Source organism: Mustelus asterias, chromosome 7, assembly GCF_964213995.1.
Source record: "Mustelus asterias chromosome 7, sMusAst1.hap1.1, whole genome shotgun sequence".
Taxonomy (NCBI): domain Eukaryota; kingdom Metazoa; phylum Chordata; class Chondrichthyes; order Carcharhiniformes; family Triakidae; genus Mustelus; species Mustelus asterias.
Window position 1 is genome coordinate 47838810 of NC_135807.1, and position 24843 is coordinate 47863652.

At 47.0% G+C, this 24843-nt stretch overlaps 1 protein-coding gene across 1 annotated transcript in view; it reads left to right on the forward strand.

The window, feature by feature from the left end:
* Positions 1-4516: 4516 nt before the first annotated feature.
* Positions 4517-24843, forward strand: part of mmp16a (matrix metallopeptidase 16a (membrane-inserted)) — a 241736-nt gene continuing 221409 nt past the window's right edge. Inside the window, exon 1 of the mRNA XM_078217046.1 lies at positions 4517-4753. Within this exon, the coding sequence (XP_078073172.1) occupies positions 4610-4753 (144 nt within the window). The 5' untranslated portion in view covers positions 4517-4609. The remainder of the gene's footprint in view (positions 4754-24843) is intronic.

The following is a 24843-nucleotide window of genomic DNA, read 5'->3' on the forward strand; positions in this document are numbered from 1 at the left end:
TACCAGAAGGACGTGGAGGCTTTAGAGAGAGTGCAGAGGAGGTTTACCAGGATGTTGCCTGGTATGGAAGGGCTTAGTTATGAGGAGAGATTGGGTAAACTGGGGTTGTTCTCATTGGAAAGACGGAGGATGAGGGGTGACCTAATAGAGGTGTATAAAATTATGAAAGGCCTAGATAGGGTGAACGGTGAGAAGGTTTTTCCCAGGTCGGTGGTGACGTTCACGAGGGGTCATAGGTTCAAGGCGAGGGGGGGGAGGTTTAACATGGATATCAGAAGGACGTTTTTTACACAGAGGGTGGTGAGGGCCTGGAATGCGCTGCCGGGCAAGGTGGTGGAGGCGGACACACTGGGAACGTTTAAGACTTATCTAGATAGCCACATGAACGGAGTGGGAATGGAGGGATACAAAAGAATGGTCTAGTTTGGACCAGGGAACGGCACGGGCTTGGAGGGCCGAAGGGCCTGTTCCTGTGCTGTATTGTTCTTTGTTCTTTGTTTCCTTCTCTATGTACGGTATGCTTTGTCTGTATAGCACGCAAGAAAAAATATTTTTCATTATATACTAATACATGTGACAATAATAAACCAAATCAAATCAAATCAAATCAGCTCGATCGCTAGCCAATCCCTGACACCCCCATTGCTGGCCGTGCGACTCCCCCCCGATCATTGGCCCCCTGTGTCTGGGTCAACCTCAACATCCCCCCGCCTCCAGCTCGCCTGAATCTCTCCCCCCCACCCCTCCCCCAGCAGTCCCAATCTCCCAATCGCAACCCCCCCCCACCGGCAGCCCTGATCCCTGCCCCCAGTCCTGACATGCCCCCCCCACACAGTTTCACCTCCCCACTCCAGCAGGCTGACCTCCCCTCACCCCGAGGACCCACCCTGATCACTGGCCTTCCTCCCTCTGTCACTGATCCCAGTGTAGAGTGGCAGCAGAACACCCCACCCCTAACGATCACCCTCCCAGAGGTCCCGCCCCCCCAGGAGGCCCTGCCCCCTTCTGGCCCACCCACTTGGCACTGCCTGATGCCTAGTGGGCAGTGTCAAGGTGCTCTCTGAGCATTGCCGCTTTGCTGCTTGAGCAGTGTCAGGGGGCCAGGCTGGCACTGCCAAGCTGGCATTGCCCAGGGGACACCCCCTCACCCCAACCTCCTGGAGGGCCTCAATGGCCTCCCTTCACTCCAGCTGCCAGTTCCCCGCAGATGGGGGGGCTATTGTAAACCCCGCTGGAGTGAAACACTCCTGGCGGAGGGGAATAGGCTAGCGGACCCAGAAACCTCAGTCCAGGGCCCACTAATTAGATATAAAATATATTAAAATGGCCAGTTGAATAAATTATGCAGCTCTGTGCTGATTTCTGGCACGGAGCTGACGGCGCCGGAAATCCGGCGCCCCGGAGACGCTCGCATAGGCTGTGGCACCCAGCAAGGACCCCACAAAATGGCCTCCGTTTGAGTCCCCTGACCCGCTAAAGCAGCACAGTGGGATGGGAGAATCGCCCCCTAATGGTCAATGGATGCTTTTGTAACTGGAAGATTGTTTCTAGTTATTTTCTGCAGGGCTTATTATTTTGTTTTCTGTCGTATGCATAAATGATTTAAATGTAGCGGATATGATTAAGAAAATGTCACAAAAACTGGTTACGTGGTTGAGAATCGGGAAGAAGGAAATTGGAATCCAGATTTGGCAGAGTGGCAGGAAGCAGAGGGTGCTGGTTGAGGGGTGCTTTTCTGACTGGAAGGCTATGTCCAGTGGGGTCCCACAGGGATCTGTGATGGGGCCGTTGCTGTTTGTGGTTTGTATAAATCATTTAGACTTAAATCTAGGCGAATTGATCAGTAAGTTCACGGATGTTACGAAAATTGGTGGAGTGGTAAACAAGGCAAGGGAATAGCCAATAGTTGATAAGACACAGAGAAATGCAGATAAACAGGGGGCTCAGAGACAGCGGGGGCGATTCTCCCCAAAAAAACTAGGTGCCCAACAGGCAGGACGAGCTTAGTTTAATGAATCTCTGGACTCTGCATCACAGAGAACCTAACGCGATTCACTCCTTGGCAAGGCTTAATCCCAGCCAAGAGGCCGGCATCAGTGTGCTGAGCGAGCCACTGTGCATGTGCCGATCTGTCAGAGGGGAAATCAGCGCATACGCACTCGTCCCTCCATTGCCGACCTCCCAGTCGCGGCCTCCCGGTTGCTTCCTAGGTCCCCCCATCCTGATTGCCAGCTTCCCAACTCCCTCCTTGATCTCCAGCCTCTCCAACTGCCCCACCTACCAGGCCAGCCCCAATCACCAGCCCACCATTGCCAGCCCGCGCCACCTTCCCCATAGTCAGCCTAACTCCCCCCCCCACCGTGTTCAGCCCTGTCCCCCCCCCCCGCTGATGTCCAGCCCCAATCACCCCCTCTCGCCATGTCTAGCCCCGATTACCCTCCTCCCTCCCAACCCCACTAATCCCGAACGCAGTTCGTGCAGCGCTTTCTCCCACCACAACTGATCAGCTCCAAAACTTGGCACTGCCTGGTGCCCAGTGGGTAGTGCCAGGTGCCCCATGGGCAGTACCAGGGTACCAGGCTGACACTTCCAGGCTGCCAGACTGGCAGTCCCCCAGGTGCTCAGTGGGCACTTCCAGGGTGCCAAGCTGGCAAAGGGTACCGCCCTGTCCCCAACCTCACGGGGGGCCTCAGTGGCCTCTGTCCCCACCAGTGGGATGATCACACCTGGCCCCTGTTCATGGGAACCAGTTTCAATCCCCGTTGGTAGGAACCTTCCGCAGCGGGATGGGGGACATTTGCAAGCCCGGAGAATACGGTTCCGGGCTTGCTAATGATATAGATATGTGAATTTCCATATTGTAATCAGCTTCGTGTTGATTTCTGGTGCAAGGCTGATTACATCAAAAAGCATAGCCTGGGAAACTCACGATCGGCCAGATGCCAGTCGCAAGTCCCGCTACAGGCCCCCCACTGACATCTCCTAGCCCACTGTGCTACTTGGGCAACACAGCAGGCCGGGAGAATTGCCCCAGCATATTTACAGATTCCTGAAGGTAGCAAGGCAAGTAGATAAGGTGGTCAAAAAGCCATATGCTATATTTCCTTTGTTGATTGAACCATAGAGTATAAAAACAGGGTGGGCTGTACTATAACTGTGTAGAACACTAGTTGGACTGTAGATAGAGTACTGTGTTCAGTTCTGGTCACATTACAGGGAAGGTGTGATCGCACTAGACGGTACAAAGGAGATTTGAGAGGCTGTTGCCAGGAATAGAGAATTGTAGCTATGCTAAAAGGCTGGGGTTGTTAACTTTGCTAACAAAAGATGTTGAGGAATGATTTAATTGTATAAAATTATGAGGAGCCTGGATAGGGGGATAGGAAAGACTTCTCTGAGCAGAGAAGGGCGGCACACTGGCACAGTGGTTAGCACCGCTGCCTCACAGCGTCAGGGACCCAAGTTCAAATCCGGCCTCAGGTCACTGTCGGTGTGGAGTTTGCACATTCTCCCCGTGGGGTCTGCGTGGGTTTTTTCCAGGTGCTCTGGTTTCCTCCCACAGTCCAAAGATGTGCAGGTTGGGTTGATTGACCATGCTAAATTGACCCTAGTGTCAGGGAGATTAGAGGGTAAATATGTGGGGTTACGGGAATGGGATCTGGGTGGGACTGTTGTCGGTGCAGACTCGATGGGCCGAATGGCCTCCTTCTGCGCTGCAGGGATTCTATGAGAGGTCAATAACTGGAGGGCATTAATGTAAATTCATTAATGGAAGGAATGGATGGGAGTTGGTTTTTACCCAGAGGTGAGTAGGGGTCTGGAACCTGCCTGAAAGGTGGTAGAGGCAGAAACCCTCACAAGATTAAAAAAAACACTTGAATATACATTTGAGCCGTCTCGCCCACAGAGCAATGGAACAAGAGCTGAGAAGTGACATTTGTGTGGATTGCACTTTTTCTATTGGCATGAACATGATGGGCCGAATGGCATGTCTGTTCTGTAAATCCTTCATCGTTTCTGTGGTGGAGGGGCGATGCAAAAAAACTTTTGCTCTCGGAGAGAAGTCTTAGTGTACTTTAATCACAGTGAGAGATACAAGGGCTTTTTAAAAATGTTCTCCTTCAATTGGTCACTGATATAGAAATAATATCAGCGTATAATGATAACAGCATTTGTTTTACTAACACACATTCTTGAGCCACCAGAGCACAGGGGAGAAGCATTTCGTTTAAACTAATTACACTTTGTCTATCTTCCCTGCCAAGAGACAGATAAATACAACGTCTGCATAATGAAGGGAGAGTGCCTGTGTCAGCCTCAGCTTCCTGGCTTTTTCACCGTGATACAGTACAGCACTGAGAGGGAGGACTGTGCCAGTTTGGAGAGGGTAGTTTGACAGGGAGTGCGCAGACTCGCTGGAGGTTCCCTGGACTGTTACACTCGAGTTCAGTGGTTGGAGCCAGTGAAATTGTTCAGGAGCGCTCCGCAGCCCAGAGCTCTGGCGGCTCTCTCTCCAGCTCCCTGCCTCCCCCTCTGATTCACGATCTGCCCGCTGTCTCCAGCCACACACAAGCTCCCTTTACCAAATGAGCGGCTCCTGCTCTGAAAGATGGCAAACGGGTTCACCAAGCCTTTAGCCACACTGTACAAAGGAAGACAACTTGCGTTTCTATCTCCCGGTGCGTTTTATTTGCAAACCTTGCTTTGGATTATTTGTTCCGTTTGCGGCGAGGAGCAGCCCTTCAGCGTGGAGGTAAGTTTTGGAGACTTCTTTTTTTCTGCTCTGGTTCCAGTATTAGATTTGAATTCGCTGACGCTCCCATACAGTATGATACACACACACTCTCACACACACTGCTGGGATCTCCATAAATTACTAAAGTAACAACTAAACACGTTTCTCCAGCTTACACATCGTGTATACTTGCTTAGAAAAAAAATGTTATTCCTTTAAACGTTGAAGAAAAAGGATCTCGTGTAGAACAGTATTCATTTGAGTACAACGATAGGCAGTTTATTGTAATTCTTAGAGGAAGGCAGTCTTATTGCATTGTGAAAGGACTTACTGGGAGAGATTTTTTTTATCCCCTGACTTGGTGTACGCCGCTTTCTTGAGCAGTTTTGTGGAGAGGGGGTTTTGTTGTTGATTTATTCATTACCCAGCGTGTTTGAGGGGGGGCTGGATACTTTGTATTTAAGGCAGAGTTAAGGCAACACTCTGCCCCAATCTCACTTGCCCGCTCTTCAGCCCCAGTGTCTTTGTGAGCCTTGCTCCGGGGCTTCAGACATTCCTCCAGTCGCTGTGAAGCAGCGCTACATCCCCAGCAGATTATTACGAGTTGATCTGCCTTGCCCGTATTTCTGAAGATTGCTTGCAGACATCAGAGGGAGACCAGTTGCCATTAGCACATACGTAACGGTGATGATTTAACTGGGCAAACTTTATTGGCTCCCTGCGGAACCTCTCTTTATGTTCCTGACTGAGTTCGTGAGACAAATCCCCCAGCTTACCTCTGCCAATGTTAGCAGCCCGGCCGTCCCCTTTACACCGCGTTCACCTTATACCCATCTGTTTAAAAAAAAACACCTCAATGGCCAAGTGACGGGTCACTTGCAGTTCAGCCCCCTTTCTTCCAGTGAGTTTCTGGTTGCACACTAGGATTTTGGATGGTTCCATTTAGGAGAATCCGCCTTTCACTGCCTTTTCGCTTTTGTTTTGTGCGATGTATCTCTTTATTTTTCACCCCCTCCCCCCCTCGCCCCCAATCGGCTATTCAGACCATGAGGCTGGAGGTTGTATCCACCCTGCCGGTGTGAAGGTGTCGGGAGTGTGAAGCGGCGCTGCCAACTGGAGTTACCTCTAAGAAAGAGTGAGCAGTAACCCCAGTGTGACTTTACAGGCACAGGCAGCATTTAGCAGTGCTTCCCAACATCGCCTTTGTATTTGGCCTGTTTGACCGTGGAGTTGTAATGGAGGGTGGATCAGAACCCCCCCCCACCAAAAAAAAAGTTAGACAGGATCTACTGAAGAATCTAGTCGAATACATTGATATACTCCTCCTCCCTCCCAATAAGTTTGGAGTTATCAAATATTAATGTCAAGAGCTGAATTTGGAGAATGGTAGTTTTGGAATGGCACTGTGTTTGAGATTGCTGAATTTGCCTTCACACATTGGAATTGATGCCGTTTTCGTGGTTTATCAGTGACCACGTGAAGGGAGATTGAGATTGCTGGGTGTAGTAGGTATATATATATAGCAGGCTTTTCCTCGCACTATAATCGCAGTCAGTAAGTCTCTGCTAAGGTTGCTTTTCTGAGCATGAAAACATGATAATTGTAGGCATTCTCAGACAGTAAGTAGTCTGCATTTCCGGGGGGCGGGGAGGGGGGGGGGGGTAGTGGTTGGAGGGGGATAAACCAGTCTGCAAGCACCAGTACATTTCTGGAGTGGGAGCTGGAATGGCCGGAGAGTGCATTGTGTTGATGGAACCATCTCTTTTCTGAGTGCGAGCGGAGGCAGGACAAAGTGAAGGCCCTTGGATACTTCAGTCCTGTCAAGCTAAGGGTTCAACATGTTGTCAATGCTGCTTCTGCACTTTATTACAATTACTTATGTTCACTGAAAATAAATCTTTACTGACATGATTTGCACCATGCTAGCAATCAATTGTTGGTTTGTTTGCTTTTTCAGAGTACATGGTGTAAATCTGTGTCAGAAAGGGAATCAAAAGTGAGTAGCTGCCTGGTATGTGATTAACCAGCACTGGCACCATGTTGCTGAGGCTGGCAGCTCAGCTTGGAGGCAATCCTGGAGGCTTGATCATGTGATGTGCTGATCACATGACATGACCGGATTGCTATGGCACAGAAGGAGGCCATTTGTTCCATGGCGTCTGCACCGGCTCTCCAAATGAACATCAAGACGTAAAACAATACCCCTGCCTTTTTCCGTACCCAAGCATATCCAGCCATGTAATATCTGATCACTAGACGTCTAACCATGTGATAACTAATGTCTTGAATCAGATGATGTAACTTGTATAGCATTATGAGTTGGACTCATGTAGATGTAAGATTTGTTCATGGCTTTGTGCAGCAACTGCTGTGCAAGAGGTTTCAATAACCTCATGAGCTGGCAAAGACTGAGTGCAGAGACAGGAAACTGAGGGTGGGAGGTGAGGAGATTCAATATAGGAAGAGTGTAGGAGGAAAGAGGAGAGTGTGGGAGGGAAGAGGAGAGTGTGGGAGGGAAGAGGGGGAGTGTGGGAGGGGAGGGGGGAGTGTGGGAGGGGAGGGGGGAGTGTGGGAGGGGGGAGTGTGGGAGGGGAGGGGGGGAGTGTGGGAGTGGAGAGGGGGAGTGTGGGAGTGGAGAGGGGGAGTGTGGGAGGGGAGAGGGGGAGTGTGGGAGGGAAGGAGGGGGATGTGGGAGGGAAGGAGTGGAGTGTGGGAGGGAAGGGGGGAGTGTGGGAGGGAAGGGGGAGTGTGGGCGGGGAGGGGGGAGTGTGGGGGAGAAGAGGGGGAGTGTGGGCGGGAAGAGGGGGAGCGTGGGAGGGAAGGGGGAGTGTGGGAGGGAAGGGGGGAGTGTGAGAGGGAAGGGGGGAGTGTGGGAAGGAAAGGGGTGAGTGTGGGAGGGAAGGGGGAGTGTGGGAGGGAAGGGGGGAGTGTGGGAGGGAAGGGGGTAGTGTTGGAGTTAAGGGAGGGAGTGTGGGAGGGAAGGGGAGGAGTGTGGGATGGAAGGGGGTAGTGTGGGAGGGAAGGAGATGAGTGTGGGAGGGAAGAGGGGGAGTGTGGGAGGGAAGGGGGGAGTGTGGGAGGGAAGGGGGTGAGTGTGGGAGGGAAGAGGGGGAGTGTGGGAGGGAAGTAGCGAGTGTGGATAGGGGAGAGGGAGAGAGTGGGTGGGGGAGAGGGAGAGTGTGGGTGGGGAGGAGGGAGAGTGTGGGTGAGGGAGAGTGTGGGTGGGGGAGAGTATGGATGGAGGGAGGGGGAGAGTGGGGGAGAGTGGGTGGGGGAGGGGGAAAGTGTAGGTGGGGGAGAGTTGGGAATGTGGGTGCAGGAGGGTTGAGAATGTGGACGGGGAAGGTGAGAGCGTGGGTGGGGAAGGGGGGAGTGTGGGTGGGTAATGGAGGAAAGTGGGTGAGGGGGAAGTGTGGGTGGAGAAGGGGGGTGGGGGAGGGGAGAGTGTGGGTGGAGAAGAGGGAGAGTGTGGGCGGGGAAGGGAGGAGTGGGGAATGGTGGAAAGTGGGTGTGGTTGAGGAAGAGGGGTGGGGGAGGGGCGAGTGTGGGTGGGTAAGAGGGAGAGTGGGTGGGGGAGGGGGGAAGGTGGGTGGGGGAGGGCGAGAGTTGGGAAGAGGGGATTGTGGGCGAGGAAGGGGAGAGTGTGGGTGCGGAAGGAGAGAGTGTGGGTGGGAATGGGGAGAGTGTGGGTGGGAATGGGGAGAGTGTGGGCGGGGAAGGGGGAGTGTGCGTGGGGAATGGGGAGAATATGGGTGGGGAAGGGGGAGTGTGGGAGGGGGAGTGTGGGAGGGGAAGAGGGAATCTGTGCAGGGAAGGGGGAGTGTGGGTGGGGAGATGGAGAATGTGTGCATGGGAGGTGGAGTGTGGGCGGGGAAGGGGGAGGATGTGTGCGGGGGGTGGGCGGGGGAGGGGGAGTGTGGGAGGGGGAGAGTGTGACTGGGGAAGGGGGAGTGTGGGTGAAGGAGGGGGAGTGTGGGCGGGGAAGGGGGAGTGTGGGCGAGGAAGGGGGAGTGTGGGTGTGCGAGGGGGAGTGTGTGGGAGGGGGAGTGTTGGTGGGGAAGGGGGAGAGTGTGGGTGGGGAAAGGAGAGTGTGGGTGGGAAGGGGAGTGTGGGTGGGAAAGGGGAGTGTGGGCGAGGAAGGGGGAGTGTAGGTGGGAGGCCTGTCTCCTAGCTTCTGCCTCTCTTACCCAGCCTCCATGGCCTAAAGCAGACTCCCCCCCCCCCCCCCCCCCCCCGCAAGCCACAAGGGGACCCGTAGCCTATTGCAACCCCTTCCTGGCCGGATCGATCAACCGCTGCGATCCCTCCTGCCTGCGTGGACTGATCCCCCCTCCCTACTCCACCGATTGCATTGCAGAGTGCGCAGCTGTTCCCCGCCCATCTCCGATCGGCCCACCCTGGTCTGGCCCTTTCCCCAGTAAGCCCCACCCCATCAGGCCATGCCTCTTGGCACTGCCCGATGCCTGGTGGGCAATGCTAGGGTGCCTGGTGGGCAGTGCGTTCTAGGCTGGCACTGCCAGGGTTCCAGGCTGGCACTGCCCAAGTGGCACCACTCCCCTAGCCCCCGACCTCCCAATGGGGTCTCAATGGCCTCCGGTTCTACTGGCAAGACCATCACATCTGGCACCCATTGCTGGGAACCAACTGTAATTCTCGCTAAGAGAACTCTTCCCGGCGAGGCCACAGAGGCATGTGAACCCAGGACGATTGCGTCCTGGGCTCGCTAATGTCATGTAAAATATATAAAAATGAATTTACACAATTTATTCAGCCTCACGCTGGAAATGGGGGCCAGACTGACCCCTGGATATTCAGGGCCGGTAAGATCATGAGGGGAGAGAAATAGGGCACGAACCTGATTCCTCGGCTCTCGCACGATATTACCGGCTAGCTCTGCCCACCAGCTGGCGAGGCGCGATGGTTAGATCTTTCCCCCCCCACCTCATCCCTCAGGATCTCAGTCTTTCCCCCTCAAGTCCCCATTCCCCAGTTTTCATTCCCCGTCTCCATCTTGCCCCTGATCTCCAATGTGCATCTTTGCTCCTGATCCTCATTCCTCAGTCATCCCTTGATCCCCCATTCTCCTCTCTCCCGCCCACTCACCAGCCAACGCCCCCCCCCGCCCCTCCCCACGACCCCTGCTCCTGATCGCAGAGACCCCTCCCAACTTCAAAGCTCTCAAGTTCTGAGACTCCCCTATTGGATATTTGCCAATCTTCAGCTCCTGATTGTCTGGCCAGTTGCTCTATGTGATTCTGGATCTCTGTGGTGATGGCTGAGCCAGGGGTTTCAACAGCTGCCATGATGTCATTGAGCAGGGGTTGAGGAATGAAGATAGTGGACACGCTGATCTCCTGCGCTACTGGAGGAAGAGTTCGGAAGAGGCAGCCTTGATTCCAGTGAAGTCCCGGTCATTCAGGGAAGATTGGAAACTGCATGGCGGCGTGGCATTATGCTGTTTTGTGGTGGCTTGTAACTTGCGCCCAGGCATCTGTCAATGCTCAAGGCTGAGGAGAATGGCCTACCTTGTAACTCTGGGCCTTTACCTTACAGTGACATCAGGCATTCAGGGGAATAGAAATACATTGCACGTTTTCATAGTGCTTTCCTTAATGCTCCAGCAAGTCACTCCACAACACCTACAGAGATCTTGGAGCTACAAATTCACTCGGCTGCGGCACAACAGTTTGATGGGCTGAATAGCCTCCCTTGCTGCCCTAATAGCTTGATGATTCTGTGACAAGTATACTCTGAATCTATAAACTGGTTTGAGATTGTTCTTCACTTGCTCTCAGTTGTCATTTTCCCACTTTTCTTCTCCTTTCTTCTTTAATTTAAATATCCTTTCATTATGTGAATGCTCTGGATGGGAGCGCTAGTGAGCGGTCTAGCTGCAGGTGGCACCATGGACAAGCTAGAAAAATATCACACCTGGCATCCAAACCTGTGCACCATCTTAAAGAAATGAGGAGAGGGTTGCTGCATAGTGATCAGGAGCAGGAACACTAAGATGAACCTCAGCATTGAACCACCATCTTTCATGGCCTATATGGGAGATTACTACACCACGAATGTGTTGACAGATCTATGGGGGAACATCTGATAATTCAGTAATTTTGTTTCTGGCACAGAAAGTCTGATGGTTGCAATGTAAATTACAGACATTAGATCATTGCAGGTTCCTCAGGGAACGGTACTTCTATTTTCAGCTCTACATGACCAAATGTTGAAACTTCTGACCAGTCTTCCACAGTGATCACAGATGGTTCATCAAAAGTTGGTTATACGGGTTGTTTGGAGGCTTGAGTACTCTCTCTGACACCTTGACTTTGCTTCTGCACCTTTCCAACCATTTCTTTCTGTAATGACTTCAACGAGGTCCATGAGTTGGACCTGCTGGAATATGAGCTCCTAATTGAGCCCTGTTAAGGTTGTCCAATCAGGGAACTCTGGAGACATAATGTGGAGTGCCCAGGTCACTGGCACTTGGGGACAAATACTCTGTACCAGAGCCTGAGTACTCCAAACCATTGTAAACAAATCAGTTTTCGTGAAGGGACACCGGCCTCTCAGAAGTTATTTCACCCTTGATGTGTTTGGTGCCTTCCTGAATGGACCTTTTCCATTTTGATGAGTCACAAGCCAGGGACTCCCATGAGTCAGTGGGCTCACTTGATCTCTTCAGCAATGCCTTGAGGACATTTCTACAGCTTGTTGCTCTTCTGGGAGTCTCTAGCAGATGGGGGAAGGTGGTGGAGTAGTGGTATTGTCACTAAGCTAGCAATCCAGAGACCTAGGGTACTATTCTGGAAACCTTAGTTCAAATCCCAACATGGCAGATGGTGAAGTTTAAATTTTATTAAAAAACATGAAACCATTGTTGTAAAACCCATCTGGTTCACTAATGCCCTTTAGGGAAGGAATTTTGTTATGTGACTTCAGATCCACAGTGATGTGGTTGACTCTTAAATGCCCTCTGAAAATAGGATAGTGAGCCACTGGGTTACGTAGAAACTGGAAGCAGGAGAAGGCCCTTTGAGCCTGCTCTGCCATTCATTATGATCATGGCTGATCATCAAATTCAAAATCCTGGTCACACCGCCCCCCCCCCCCCCCCCCCCCCCCCGCCCCCATCCCTTGATCCCTTTAGCTGTAAGAACTGTATCTAATTTCTTCTTGAAATCTCACAATGTTTTGGTCTGAACTATTTTCTGTGGTAGTGAATTCCACACATTCACCACCCTCTGGGTGAAGAAATTTCTCCTCGCCTCAGTTCGAAAAGGTTTATCCCTTTTCCTCAGACTATGACCCGTAGTTCTCAACTCCCCTAGTTCAAAGGCAATTAGGGATGGGCAATAAATGTTTTCTGTAAACAAGTCCAGGGGTATGGGGAAAAGGCAGGGGAATGGCACTAAGTCATTTAGAGAGCCAGTGCAGACATGTTGGGCCAAATGACATCTTTTTGTGCCGTATCAATTCAGTCATTCAGTTGCTTCTGGAGTCTGGTGTCAGGCAGATGAGCATCGTGTCCTGCCCAGGGGAGCTGGTTTTGTGTGATTAGTACCTCAATGCTGAGTAGGTTGGCTCGGGAGATGACCACCTTTCTTGCCACTGGTTTTGAAAAGGTATTGCTGGTGGCACTTCTCCAGTGTTTTGAGGTGTCTGCTGTAGGTTGTCCAAGTCTGAGGTTTGAGATCCTGTTCCTCAAATACTCTTCTCCTCAGCCAGCTGAAGGCTGAGCTGGCACATTGGGGGTGATGATGAATTTTGTCGTCTATGCCTGCCTTCGTCAAGAGGAAGCTCCCAACATACAGAAAATGATCCACATTTTCCAGAATCTCGCCTTTGATCTTAATCGAGGTGTGTAATGAAAGGCCTGTTCTCTCATATGCTTCAGAGAAGGAGTCGGCAATGACCTGGAGCTCAGTTTCTGAGTGAGCGTCACATGCTTCATCTGCATCATGGAGCTCAATGACTGAAGCTGGAGTGCCTTTAGTTTTGACTGAACAATTTCTAGTCTGTTTTGTAAATTAGCTCCATGCCTGTGGGTAGTTTGCTGTAGGTGAGGTGCAGTATTGCAGTGAGGAAAATGGAGATAAGGGTTGGTGTGATGAGACATCCTTGTTTGACCCCAGTCTTCATTGAGATGGGGGTCTGTGCTGCTTCCATTGGCGAGGATTACAGCTTGTATATCATCATGGCGTAGCCAGAGGATGGTGACAAATTTATGAGGACAGCCAAATTAGAGGAAGATACTCCACAAACCTTGATGTTTGACAGAGTCAAATATTTTTTGTGAGGTCAAAATGCATGATTCTCCAGTTAATAGCAATCAGACCTGCCTCCCTACTTGAATATGTTCACAGTCAGGGTTCCCCTGAGATCCCCCAGCATCCCTCTCTCCAGATGAGGGATGTGAGGCTGTGCAGCTGTTTCATGTGTGTATTTGCTGTGTTTCAGAATGTCAGAAGGGATTTAATCTATTCCAGAGGTTTTTGTTTGCTTTTCAGCTGTCAAATGGTTTTTTGACTTTGTTCCAGATGAAGACTGAGTCGGAGGGAATTGAGGAATGGAATTAAGGGCATTCAAATTGAAGACAGGTTCTCGGCTGAGGAGGTTTTGCCCAGAAAGCGCAGACTGCCTCCCTGCCCTTTATGAGATCCCCTCCATGTTTGGCTCTCGGTTGGTGGGCCCTTGTGGCTTGGCCCATAGATCATCTTGGACAGTGCTGAAGAAACTGTGTACATTGTTTGTGTCTGAGTTTTTGGATCTCCTGTGCTATTTCTCCCCACTATTTGTTCCTTATATCAAGGGTTTTATGCTGTGCCACTGCCTTTAGCCACCTGTAGGATTGTTGGTGTGGTGAAGTTTCCAGCATGCACATGATAAGGTCTTTTATTTCTTTGTCATTTCCATCAAACTAGTCATGATAGTTCATGGTAGAGAGACCAAGGACCTCTTCACAGGTCCCCGTTATGGTGGATTTTAGGGTCAACCAGACACTGTGGGACACTGTAGCTCCTGGTGGTTGGCGATCAAGAGGTTGGAAGCAAGGTACCGGGTAAAAAGGGCTGTGTTAGTCAAACGTTTCAGGCCTTTGATGTTAAATTTTCTTCCTGCATTTCCTCTGTTGCCTCCTTTATTTGTGGGCCAGGCTGATGGGAGATGGTAGATCAGGTAACGTGGCGATTGATCTAGCAGTCGCCTGTACCTGTCGTGGGTGATGTGGACATCTCTGCAGTCGCTTGCTTGGATGATGGCATAAGTGTCAGTGTTTGGAACATGGATATTACCATGAGGTTCTGTGCTTGTCTCCTGGATGGAACAGGATGTGGGTTATGATAACATTGTGTTTGAGACATTAGGTCAGGAGGAAGGCTGCATTGGAGTTTGCTTTCCCTACTCCATCCTCGCCAATCACACCCTCCCAGAGATTTGCATCTTTTCCAATTCTGACATTGAAATCTCAGAGGAGGATCACTTATTGGGACTCAGGCTTGGGATTGCTCAGGGCAGGTGTAGAATACCTCCTGGTCCCCAGCTGTTACCTTAAGTGTAGGAATGTGTGTGCTTTTGACAGTAGCTGATTCCTTGTTCGAAGGAGCCAGACAATCTATGTAATAAGCCTGCAGAGGCAGGAGTCCCTTCACCAAAATCCCTTTATTTACAATTCTAACAGCAGTACAGAGTGCTATCAGTTAGCAGTCTATCTCCGGGGTGTCCGAGGAACTGACACTCCTAGTTAAGTACAAGGCAAAGACTCCCTAATTGGCCCATCAATTGGATCCTTAATGAGGGTCCTTGGATCCTTGTGATTTTTTTTTGACATCTTTTTGTGGCTCCTTAATCAGTGAGTTCATACTCCAATAGGCCAACCTCAATGGCCTGATTGAAGTCATTGCAGTCCAGTTACAGGGCGGGGTCACTAAGGTGCCTGGTAAAGTCCACCCTTTGGTGTTGTCCTTCCATAAAAAAGGTGTATCCACTGCCTTGTTCCTTCAATACACCTTCTCCTGCGCATTGTTTCCCACTTAGGATGTCAGTGTCGATGTTGAGGCACCTTGCAGGGGAGAATGATCACCCCAGCTAGGGTAGAGTCAATGATCAGGGTAACCAATGAGGTTCAGCTGAGGCATCACCTGATGCAATTTTTCAAAGCCAACTTGACCTTTTGGCTAAGATGAAGCATCAGATCAAGCTCAAGATGGTGCAATGCCATCTTGGATCTTGTTTGTCTCTCTTGTGGGGACAATGAATTGGATTCAATTTGAACTTGGTTTTCTGGATGCAATAGAAATTTGAAAAAGAAAGCATCTTTGTGTTTCTGAGCTATGGTGACGGTTACATCCTCAGGTCTGCCACCTGTTGGGGTTAGCCATGAGATTCCAAGTCCCAGACTTGATTTAGATGAGTGGAAGATACCTGCGCATTATTTTCTTTTCACATGGGGTAGTCATTGCACGACAACTACCACATAGTGTGGAAATAGCGTGGCTGTAGTCCAATTTCAAGGGGGTTCAAAGATGAGTGGAGGCCAGGTTCTGCTGCAAAACAATCACATGGTCTGTTTAAGATCATGCAGATGTGCATCTTTTTGACCAGTCAAACAGGACAACTATCCGATCCCTAATAATGACATAAAACAGGAGATCAGGGTGTTTTTATCAGTAATTTATACAGGTTTTACCTTTTGCCAATAAAACTAAAGATTGCATGTTTTTGTACAAAAAAGTTTACAAATAAAGATGTCTTACGTAATGAAAATGTCCCATTGATTACTTTTGACACAGAATATAAAACTGGAAAGCATATTGCTTATTCAATACTTCTAGTCATTATTAATATGGAATCATGGAGGTTTCTTTATTGGCACTACTTTCGTCTTTCTGTAGGAACATCATTAGTTGTATTCTACTAAATGCACATGGAAACATATTCAAATTAAACTATATTAATCAGGATGATAGCACTAAAAATATTGCCATATGGTGTGTTCTTTGAGGTCTGAAAAGTGGCACGTGAATTAATTCAAATATCATTGGTTCTGACACCAGAAACATCAAGCATTGCAAAACCTTTTTGTTTACTTTCCTTTCTTCAGTGGTTTATCTGATTTCTAATCTCATTAAAAATAAACGGTAAACAGATTGTCCCCATGCAATTCAGGTACAATTCCTATCATTATAAATTGGGGCAATATTTAGGTTATGACAAGGTAGCTGGAATCTTACTGGCACGCCTGCCCCAATTCCGGGTGCGGACGAGGCTCGGAGAATTCTCCATTGGTCTTGGGCGGGATTGTACAAAACTCGGGCAGAGGTGCCGATAAAATTCCACCTGGTGTCTCACATTTTACTGGACTGACTGGTAATATTAAAGCATTTAAAGTTATGTCACACCTTCAGGCTTAAATGTCAAACTTAACTGACCAGAAATGGACTTGGTTGAAATCAGCATTAAGTAGAAAGACCACTTTTGTGGGAAATTAGATAGAATGTCACTCTTGGGATCACTGAAATGATTGATAGTCAATCTAGAAATCCATCCGGTTGTGTTCTTGCATTATTCCTCAATGGAAGAGGAACATGCTTCATGGCAAATGTAAGACATCAAAAGGTATATTTTTCAGCAAAATTGCTCATTATGAGGAGCTATTCATGAACATATAGTAACCTGGAGAGAAGGACAGCCCCAAGCCTATGTGTAGTGAAATTGTAAGCGCTTAAGTAAATGCTTTATGATGTTGCTGCTCAGAGACTGGAGCAATTTTTCTTCCTTGATTGTTATATTTAGAGATGGCGGCGATAACTCTTTCACATTCATACTATTGAAGAATTTCAATTATTTTGAATGGAAATTCACTCTCAGTTTCAATAGCTTTGAGTGAGCAACAGGCACCATAATGGGAGTTGTTCAAGTTATTTCTGCCAGTGAGAAATAGGATTGGATATATTTTAGTGCCATGAATCCTAAATATTATTTTAGTGTCATTTTATTTTGACTATTTGTCGAAATTGTTAGTTAATGTGTTCAGTAGGTGGTGCAGAACGTTAGTGTTGAGGAATGGGTTTTTCACCCTTCTCTGCATCCACACCTTGCCCCCGTTCCCGCTGCAAAATGTTGTGCCCAGTGTCAGCATTGGACATTCTCAGCTCAGGAATGGATGTACAGTAAAGCACCCTGACTCTTCTTCAACAGTATACTTCAACATTTTCATTCTTTTCCACCATTGCGTTCGCCTGAATATTTCTTTTTGACATAGCAGCCATCCTCATTAGGTGGTATGGGGCAGAATTTTCCAGAAAAACGGCAAAGTATCAGGTGCAGTCGGAAAATCGGCATGTTTCTCCCCAAGATTTTGTCACACTTAGCCATTTTCTTTGGAGGGGGACATGTTTTGCACCAAAATTGCAAGGAGTGGAGCCTACCGACATTGGCAAGCCGGGCTTCACAGAAATCGACCCAAACTCAACTTGAATTTAAAGACCCCGCTCTCCACCCACCTCTGCATGGACTTTAGGACCCCCCTTCCCGCCACCCCAAACATAGATCACTGACAGGAACCCACCCTCCCTCGAACATAGAATGCTGGCTTTGGGGCCCTCTCAATAGGTCTCTGTCCCCCTCAGGCTGTGCCCCTTTGCAGTGCTAACCTGGCAGTGCCAAATTGGCAGTGTCAACTTGGTTGGCACCGCCATGATGCCTGGGGGTTGTGCCAGAGCACTACAGTGCCATGTCCCCAACCATCTGGGGGCTACAATGGCCGCTGAGCCCCCCCAGCATACTCATCATTTCTGGCCTCCGTTTGTAGAGACTAGTAGTGATTCCCGCCAGTGTTCCGTCACGCTGGAAGATCGGAACATTTGACATTAGCCTCCCATCCATTGACTCTGTCTACACTTCCCGCTGCTTCGGCGAAGCAGCCAGCATAATTAAGGACTCCACGCACCTCGAACATTCTCTCTTCCACCTTCTTCTGTTGGGAAAAAGATACAAAAGTCTGAGGTCATGTACCAACCGACTCAAGAACAGCTTCTTCCCTGCTGCTGTCAGACTTTTGAATGGACTTACCTTGCACTAAGTTGACCTTTCTCTACACCCCAGCTATGACTGTAACACTACATTCTGCGCTCTCTTGTTTCCTTCTCTATGAACGGTATGCTTTGTATAGCGCGCAAGAAACAATACTTTTCACTGTATGTTAATACATGTGACAATAATAAATCAAATCAAATCAAAATATTCGACATTAACTCAATTTTGAATATGTAAGTACATTTAAAGAATGGTAATTCTGTCAGTGATCTATCTAAGGCATATGATTATGATTATGTCTGCTGGGAGGGCCCAGGAACATTACAAACTGTTTTGCACCCGGCGTGAATCCTGTTTCAGGTCAATCTCAGGATAGTGTGATTGGCATCAGACACAACGCAGCCAGAAAATTACCCCCTTGCTTTCCCAACTAGCCTGCCACTGCAGAGATGTGCACAAAAGACTCATAGAGCCATCAGACTATGGAGGATTCCATTTTAACAGTTTGAGCTAGACTCAAAGCAGATCCCACGAGAAAACCCTTTATTTTCAGAATCATTGAACGGAGCCTTTTTAATTGAGTTTTTCTGTTCTCATTAGAATCAGATGTTATATTATTTGAATTTCAAGTCATTTCTACTTGGATTTTGCGGACGTGCCACCTGAAGCGAGTGCTGCAAGTGTTAGTTTCATAGGCATTGAGATCTAAGTAGTCAGATACAATTACAGTTGCGGCTCATTGTTACTGTGAACAACTTTTCATCGCCTGATTATTCACTAGTTTTGCTTTAGAGGCTAAGAGGCCTTTAAACTTTTGTAGTGTGCAAAGCTATCTTTCCAGACAAATCTTAGTCAAAATTATTATTTTAAAACGTTTATCATGATCCATACTGCTGAGAAGGATTTGAGAAATAGGTCAAGATATTCCTAATTCAGAGCTGTCATCGTTCAAGCTGATAAGTTTCACCAAAGTGCTACTGCCCATCTCAAAGAATTAAGGCAGTTCTTTGTTTTAAACAATGGTATGTATCGTAAATTGAACCACGCTTTCCTGTTGCAATGCTTTGCAGTGGCGCATGTAGTTTTTCAGCTGAGGCCTGGATGATAGCATGATCCATGGAGAGGTGAGGACCCAGTAAATAGATTTTCAGAGGGAAATGCTGTCATTAAGGATGGAATTGAATTATCAATAGAGAAAAGAGAGCCAAAAAAGGTTTCCACGACGCCTGTGATCCCCTCAGAGATAAATCAAACCCAATATAAAGCATTTTATTGTTTAAAGATGTTGTAACTAATTTTAAAATGTTAACGTTGAAAATAAGTTGCCTTGTTTATTTCGACCCAAATGTGTAGGTAGTCACAGCCTGGAACTGGATTGTGACAGAATAATAGGCAGGTTGCTACAATCAATAACAGGCTACAGAGTATTGATGCTGCAGAGTTATGGGGCTGTTGTAAGTACAAAATGTTAATAGCTAATTTCATTGTTTAGCCCACATACTATTAGAATATTATATGTGTTGGGGGAGTTGCAATTCATGATCCCTGGGGGCTTGGTACTGAGGAAAATCCAAATCTAACACCGCAGCAGTCATATTAGTGTTAGTAATATTCAACTAATAATGTGCACAACAAAATTGCAAGGGTCTTAACAATGGACCATTGTCACTACGATCACTTACCTCTGGATTAACTACAGTTTCTGTCAGGCAAATGTTTGAGAGCCCACTAACCTTCCTGTTAGTGCCACCTTTCAGCCTGTAGCTTTCTTGTAGTGAAAACTAATTCATTTTAAGTGACCAAATTTTAAGCAGTCAGGATTCTAGCCCCAGGATGTGTTAATATTCTCTAACCTAAATGTAATATAATCACACCTCACTTGAGTAGTGATAATTGCCTGAAGCACATGCTCAATTTCTGAAGGAGAATGGTGCAGCTTGATTAGGGATGTCATAAAATGCAAGCTGTCCTGATGTCATGTTAGACTCGACCATAGTTTGTGGGGGTGCTCCAGAATCATTATGCGGTTAACAGGTTAAAATGAATAATTAGATTGACTTCCAAAGACTGAAACTAAAGTATCAGTAATGGACTGTGTGCGCACTGCCCCTTCCAACCGAGGATAGCCTGGATGATAGACGGGCTAGACCTTTGGTCTTGTCCTTCAGTTGTTCGACCTGTGCTCAATTTGGCAGGCATACACAGGCATGGCCATTAGTGTTCAAATAATTGCTGGCAAACAAAATAAAGCACTGCTTCTGATGTGAGCCACAGAACTGAAATTAAAAACTATCATTCATGCCAGTGAAATATCACTTAGAGGGTCAGTGTTCTTTTGCAAGATGCTCTTAAAACATATCTCCTTTGGGAAATGCAGTGTTCCTGTTAATATTAACACCCCATCTCATTCACATGTAAGGCCATTTTGATCATGTATTAGAAAGAAAGGTCATTAAAGTCAAAACACTACCTGAAGATTCAAAATACAGTAGTAGACTTAATGTAGAATTAAATTATCTTTGGCTCCATAAACATCTCCAGCCCTCTGAGATCTCCGCATAGAGCCAATAGAGCTCTTACAGTGCAGAAAAAGGCCATTCAGCCCATCAAGTCTGCACTGACTCTCTGAGCATTCCAACAGAACCTCCCCTCCACTCTATCCTGGTAATCCTGCAAATTTACCATGGCTAATCCATCTAATCTACACATCTTTGGACACTAATGGGCAATTTAGCATGATCAATCCACCTAACCTGCACATCTTTGGACTGTGGGAGGAAACTGAAGCACCCGGAGGAAATGCATGCAGACTCAGGGAGAATGTGCAAACTCCACACAGACAGTGACCCAAGGCCGGAATTGAACCTGGGTCCCTGGCGCTAAGAGGCAGCAGTGCTACCCACTGTGCTACCAATCCTCCAATTCTGACATTTTGAGCATTGACAGTTTTATTTAATCCACCATTCCCGGCTCTACTTTCAGCTGCCTTGGCCCTAATCTTTTGGAATTCTGTCCTTAAACCACTCTACTTCTTTTTTTATCCTTTAAAGCATTCCTCAAACCTACCTCTTTGACCAAGCATTTTGTTATTTGGCCTACTATCTCCTGATGTATCAGTGTTACATTTTGTTAGATAATGCTCTGTGAAGTGCCTTGAGATATTTTACTACACATGTTAAAGGCACTATATAAATGCAAACAGTTGTTATTGAGATGGAGTTTCCACCAGGGTAACAGCTGCCAATTCTATGTTTTTTTTTGACAAAGGCTAACCTCAATGTATTTTAAGTGAGCCAAGAGTAGGGTTGAATGATAAGTCTCATCGAAAGAAAAGTGTAGATTTGAAGGCCTAAATGGTAGTTTTGAACTATCTGTTAGCCTGGCTAAGGTCACAAACTCAGTATGGACTATGAGCTGAACTTGGAAACTTTTGCTCTGTTCCCCAAAATAGTAACTTTATCCATTCAACTATCAGTAAAGCTAATTGCTTCCTCTTTGACAAGTTGGCACAAGTACAGCGACCTTAATTTGTAGGTTCCTTGGTATAAACTCTTCTGTATAATTCTGAGTCTGAACCTACAAACTCTTCTTGCAGGGGCATATAGGAGACTTTAGTGTTTGGAAACTGAACATTGGCAAACTGGAAAATCCAGAAATGTAGTTTTAACCTTGTGCTGTATTATAATAGAAATGGAATTCATTTTACTAATGTGTATTTTGTTGCCTATGTTTTGATATACAAAGTATTTTCCTTTACTGAGGCCACTAAATGTAATAAATATAAACACAATAGCCCCATCGGCTGAATCTATGGAACTACACATTTAGGCCTGACCCAGTGCACTGCCATCAAACCCGTGGAAGTTCACGTCAATTTTCTTTATAGCTTGCTTTCTTTTTGTAACATTCCCTGTGTATCAATGCAGTATCTTTCCTCCACTGTTACCAAAATATTCACTCGGGAACTCACACGCCACTAGGCAGTGTCCAAGAGGCAGAATAAAAGTCAAAACAAAACTTTGTAGACTTTGCTATTTCCCATGTGTATTTCAAAATGAAATAGAGAATTTGTGCAAAAATGAGAAAATTGCTTGAAGTGTTCAGTTGATATACTCCAAGACCATATGGAGAGCGAAAGTGTTATTAGATACTTTCATCATGGCTTGATGGAAAAGAAGGTCATGTCTTAACAATGTAACTCGACTTTTTGAGGAAGTTACTAGCTTAATGGGTGTAACAGCAATCACTGAACTTCAAAGTAATTCCTTGTAGGGGAAGCGCTTTGGCATGTTTCGGAGTGACATGAAGCGGTGCTTTATATACAAAAGTCTTTATTCGTGGGGCAGGCTTGCTTAGATGTTTCTAAGTCAGACAAAACACATTATACAACTGGAAATATTTTCTTTCCATTTCTGTTGGAGCATTACTTTCATAGTTGTGATATTGTTGCCAGTGTATTTTCCATGTGATTTTGCATTTTATGACAATATTAAGGAGTGTTTACATTCTGACACTGAAGTCAAATCCAAATTAGTTTAGCAGACAGAAATGACAACTTTTGAAGGAAAATACACACTGTTTTTGCATACATATACATTAGCCTAAGTGTTCACAGTCAAGACTGGGAAGAAAAATCCCATTACATTGTTAAGACATGACCACCTGTCCACCAGTCTGGACTCAGAAAAGATACCTTGGATATGCTCACCACTACCAGTTTCCCACTATCAATTTCACTGGCATTATCTTAATGGATAAAGTTTGAAAAGAAAAGTCACGTTTGTGTTTGAAGTGCATATAGTGAAAATATTACCTCAGCAGAATTGAATGAACTGCAATAGGCCCTGGGGATGGAAAGGGTGCATATTGACAATTTTGATGGTAAGTACAATTCATGCTATCACTAAACAGCAGTCACACTTAGCACTTCAGTATGTGAACTGGATTTTGTAATGGAGAATGACATGTCTTTTATTATTCAGGATGACCTTGGCATTGGCCTGTTGCCTTCAGTTGGGTCTGTGTACAATGCTGAATTATTTAAACATATTGTGGGGGGGGGGGAAACAAATCGCACCAATGGTCCAATGAGTAATTGTAGAGAGCCCCAGGATGACGTCGTAAAGACTTGACTGGAGTCAGGTTCCCAGCGATCTCATCTGTTTAGTCTGGATGTTGTGGCTCCAATTTGAACATGCATGTTTTCCACAATTATCAACACAGCGCTGAGCAGAATGGTTGATGGGTTGCAATGTTTTCCAAAGAAAATCCCTTTCCTAGTGTTCTTGTAGATTTGTCACTTTAATAGTGTCATGGAAAGTTAAACTGTTTTGTAATTTAATATTTTTTTGCTGAGAATCTGTGTAAGGTTTTTGACAAATATTAAGTCCATGACAATGTAGAGAAGACAGTCTATCAAGAAGGAGTATTACAGTCCCTGGAGGCTGAAAACAAAAGAAAAGGCAAATGTCACTGTATTTGTGCCAAGAGCCATATTCAACAGAAACTGAAAAGTTCCCAGCTGATTTGACATAGATCTAGTCTTTGTTACTCAGGTTAACTCTTTCAGGACCGCTATTGTTTGGCATCTTTTAACAGATCAAACAATTAGTCGGAGAGTGAATTGGATGATAATAAGGGAGGTGATGGCACAGTGGTATTGTCATTGGACGTGTAATCCAGAGACCCAGGATAATGCTCCGGGGACCTGGGTTTGAATCCCACAAGGATAGATGGTGGAATTTGAATTCAATTTAAAAAAAGTGTAATATCTATTAGTCTAATGATGACCATGAAACCATTGTCAATTGTCATAAAAACCTATCTGATTCACTAATGCCCTGTAGGAAAGGAAATCTCTCATTCTTGCCTGGTTTGGCTTACATGTGACTCCAGACCAATAGCAATGTGATTGACTCTTAACTAATGGCTTAGCAAGCCATTTTGTTTTGTCAAACCACTTTTTAATAATTTGTAAACAAAGGAATAAAACTGGACAGACCACTTGACATTGACTGAGGTCAAACATGGGCAAGGGAACCTCTTGCTGATTACCATGAATCAGCTGCTAATCAGTACTCCCCCATGTTGAACACCCATTGAACAATTGAGAGGGACAACAGTGCAGAATGTACGCAGGGTCTTCAATGTTTATCACCAAGACTGGTAGCACCAGACTAAGCCCTAAAGGACAGAGCTGCTAGACTGGGTCTGCGGCAGGTGGTGAGGGAACCAACAAGAGGGAAAAACATACATGAAGTCACCCTTACTAACTTGCTTGTCGCAGCTGTAGCTGTCCATGACTGTATCGGGATAAGTGACCCACTGTATGGTTTTTGTGGTGATGAAGTCCCACCTTCACATTGAGGATACCCTCCATCGTGCTGTGTGGCAGTACCACCGTGCTAAATGGGATCGACTTCGAACGGATATAGCAACTCAAGACTGAGCATCCATGAGGCGCCGCAGCAGAATTGTACTCCACCACAACCTATATCCTCATGGCCTGGCATTTCCCCACTCTACTGTTGCCACGAAGCCAGGGGATCAAGCCTGGTTCAATGAAAAGTGCAGGAGGGTATGCCAGGAGGTACATCAGGCATACCTAAAAATAAGGTGTCAACTTGGTGACGCTACAAAACAGGACTATGGGCGGCATAGTGGTTAGCACTGCTGCTTCACAGCTCCAGGAACCCGGGTTCAATTTCGGCCATGGGTGAATGTGTGGAGTTTGCACATTCTCCCCATGTTTGTGTGGGTTTCTTCTGGGTGCTCCGCTTCCCCCTTACACTCCAAAGATGTGCAGGTTAGGTGGATTGGCCATGCTAAATTGCCCCTTAAATTAGATAGACTAGCCATGGGAAAGGTGTGGTATGGGGATACGGCGGGGGAGAAGGACTGAGTAAAATACTCTGTCAGAAAGTCGGTGCAGATACGATGTGCTGAATGGCCTCTTCTGCACTGTAGGGATTCTACTTGCGTGCCAAACAGCGTAAACATCAAGCGATAGACAGAGCTAAGTGATCCCACAGCCAACAGATCAGATCTCCTGACCTCATTACGGCATTGGTTCA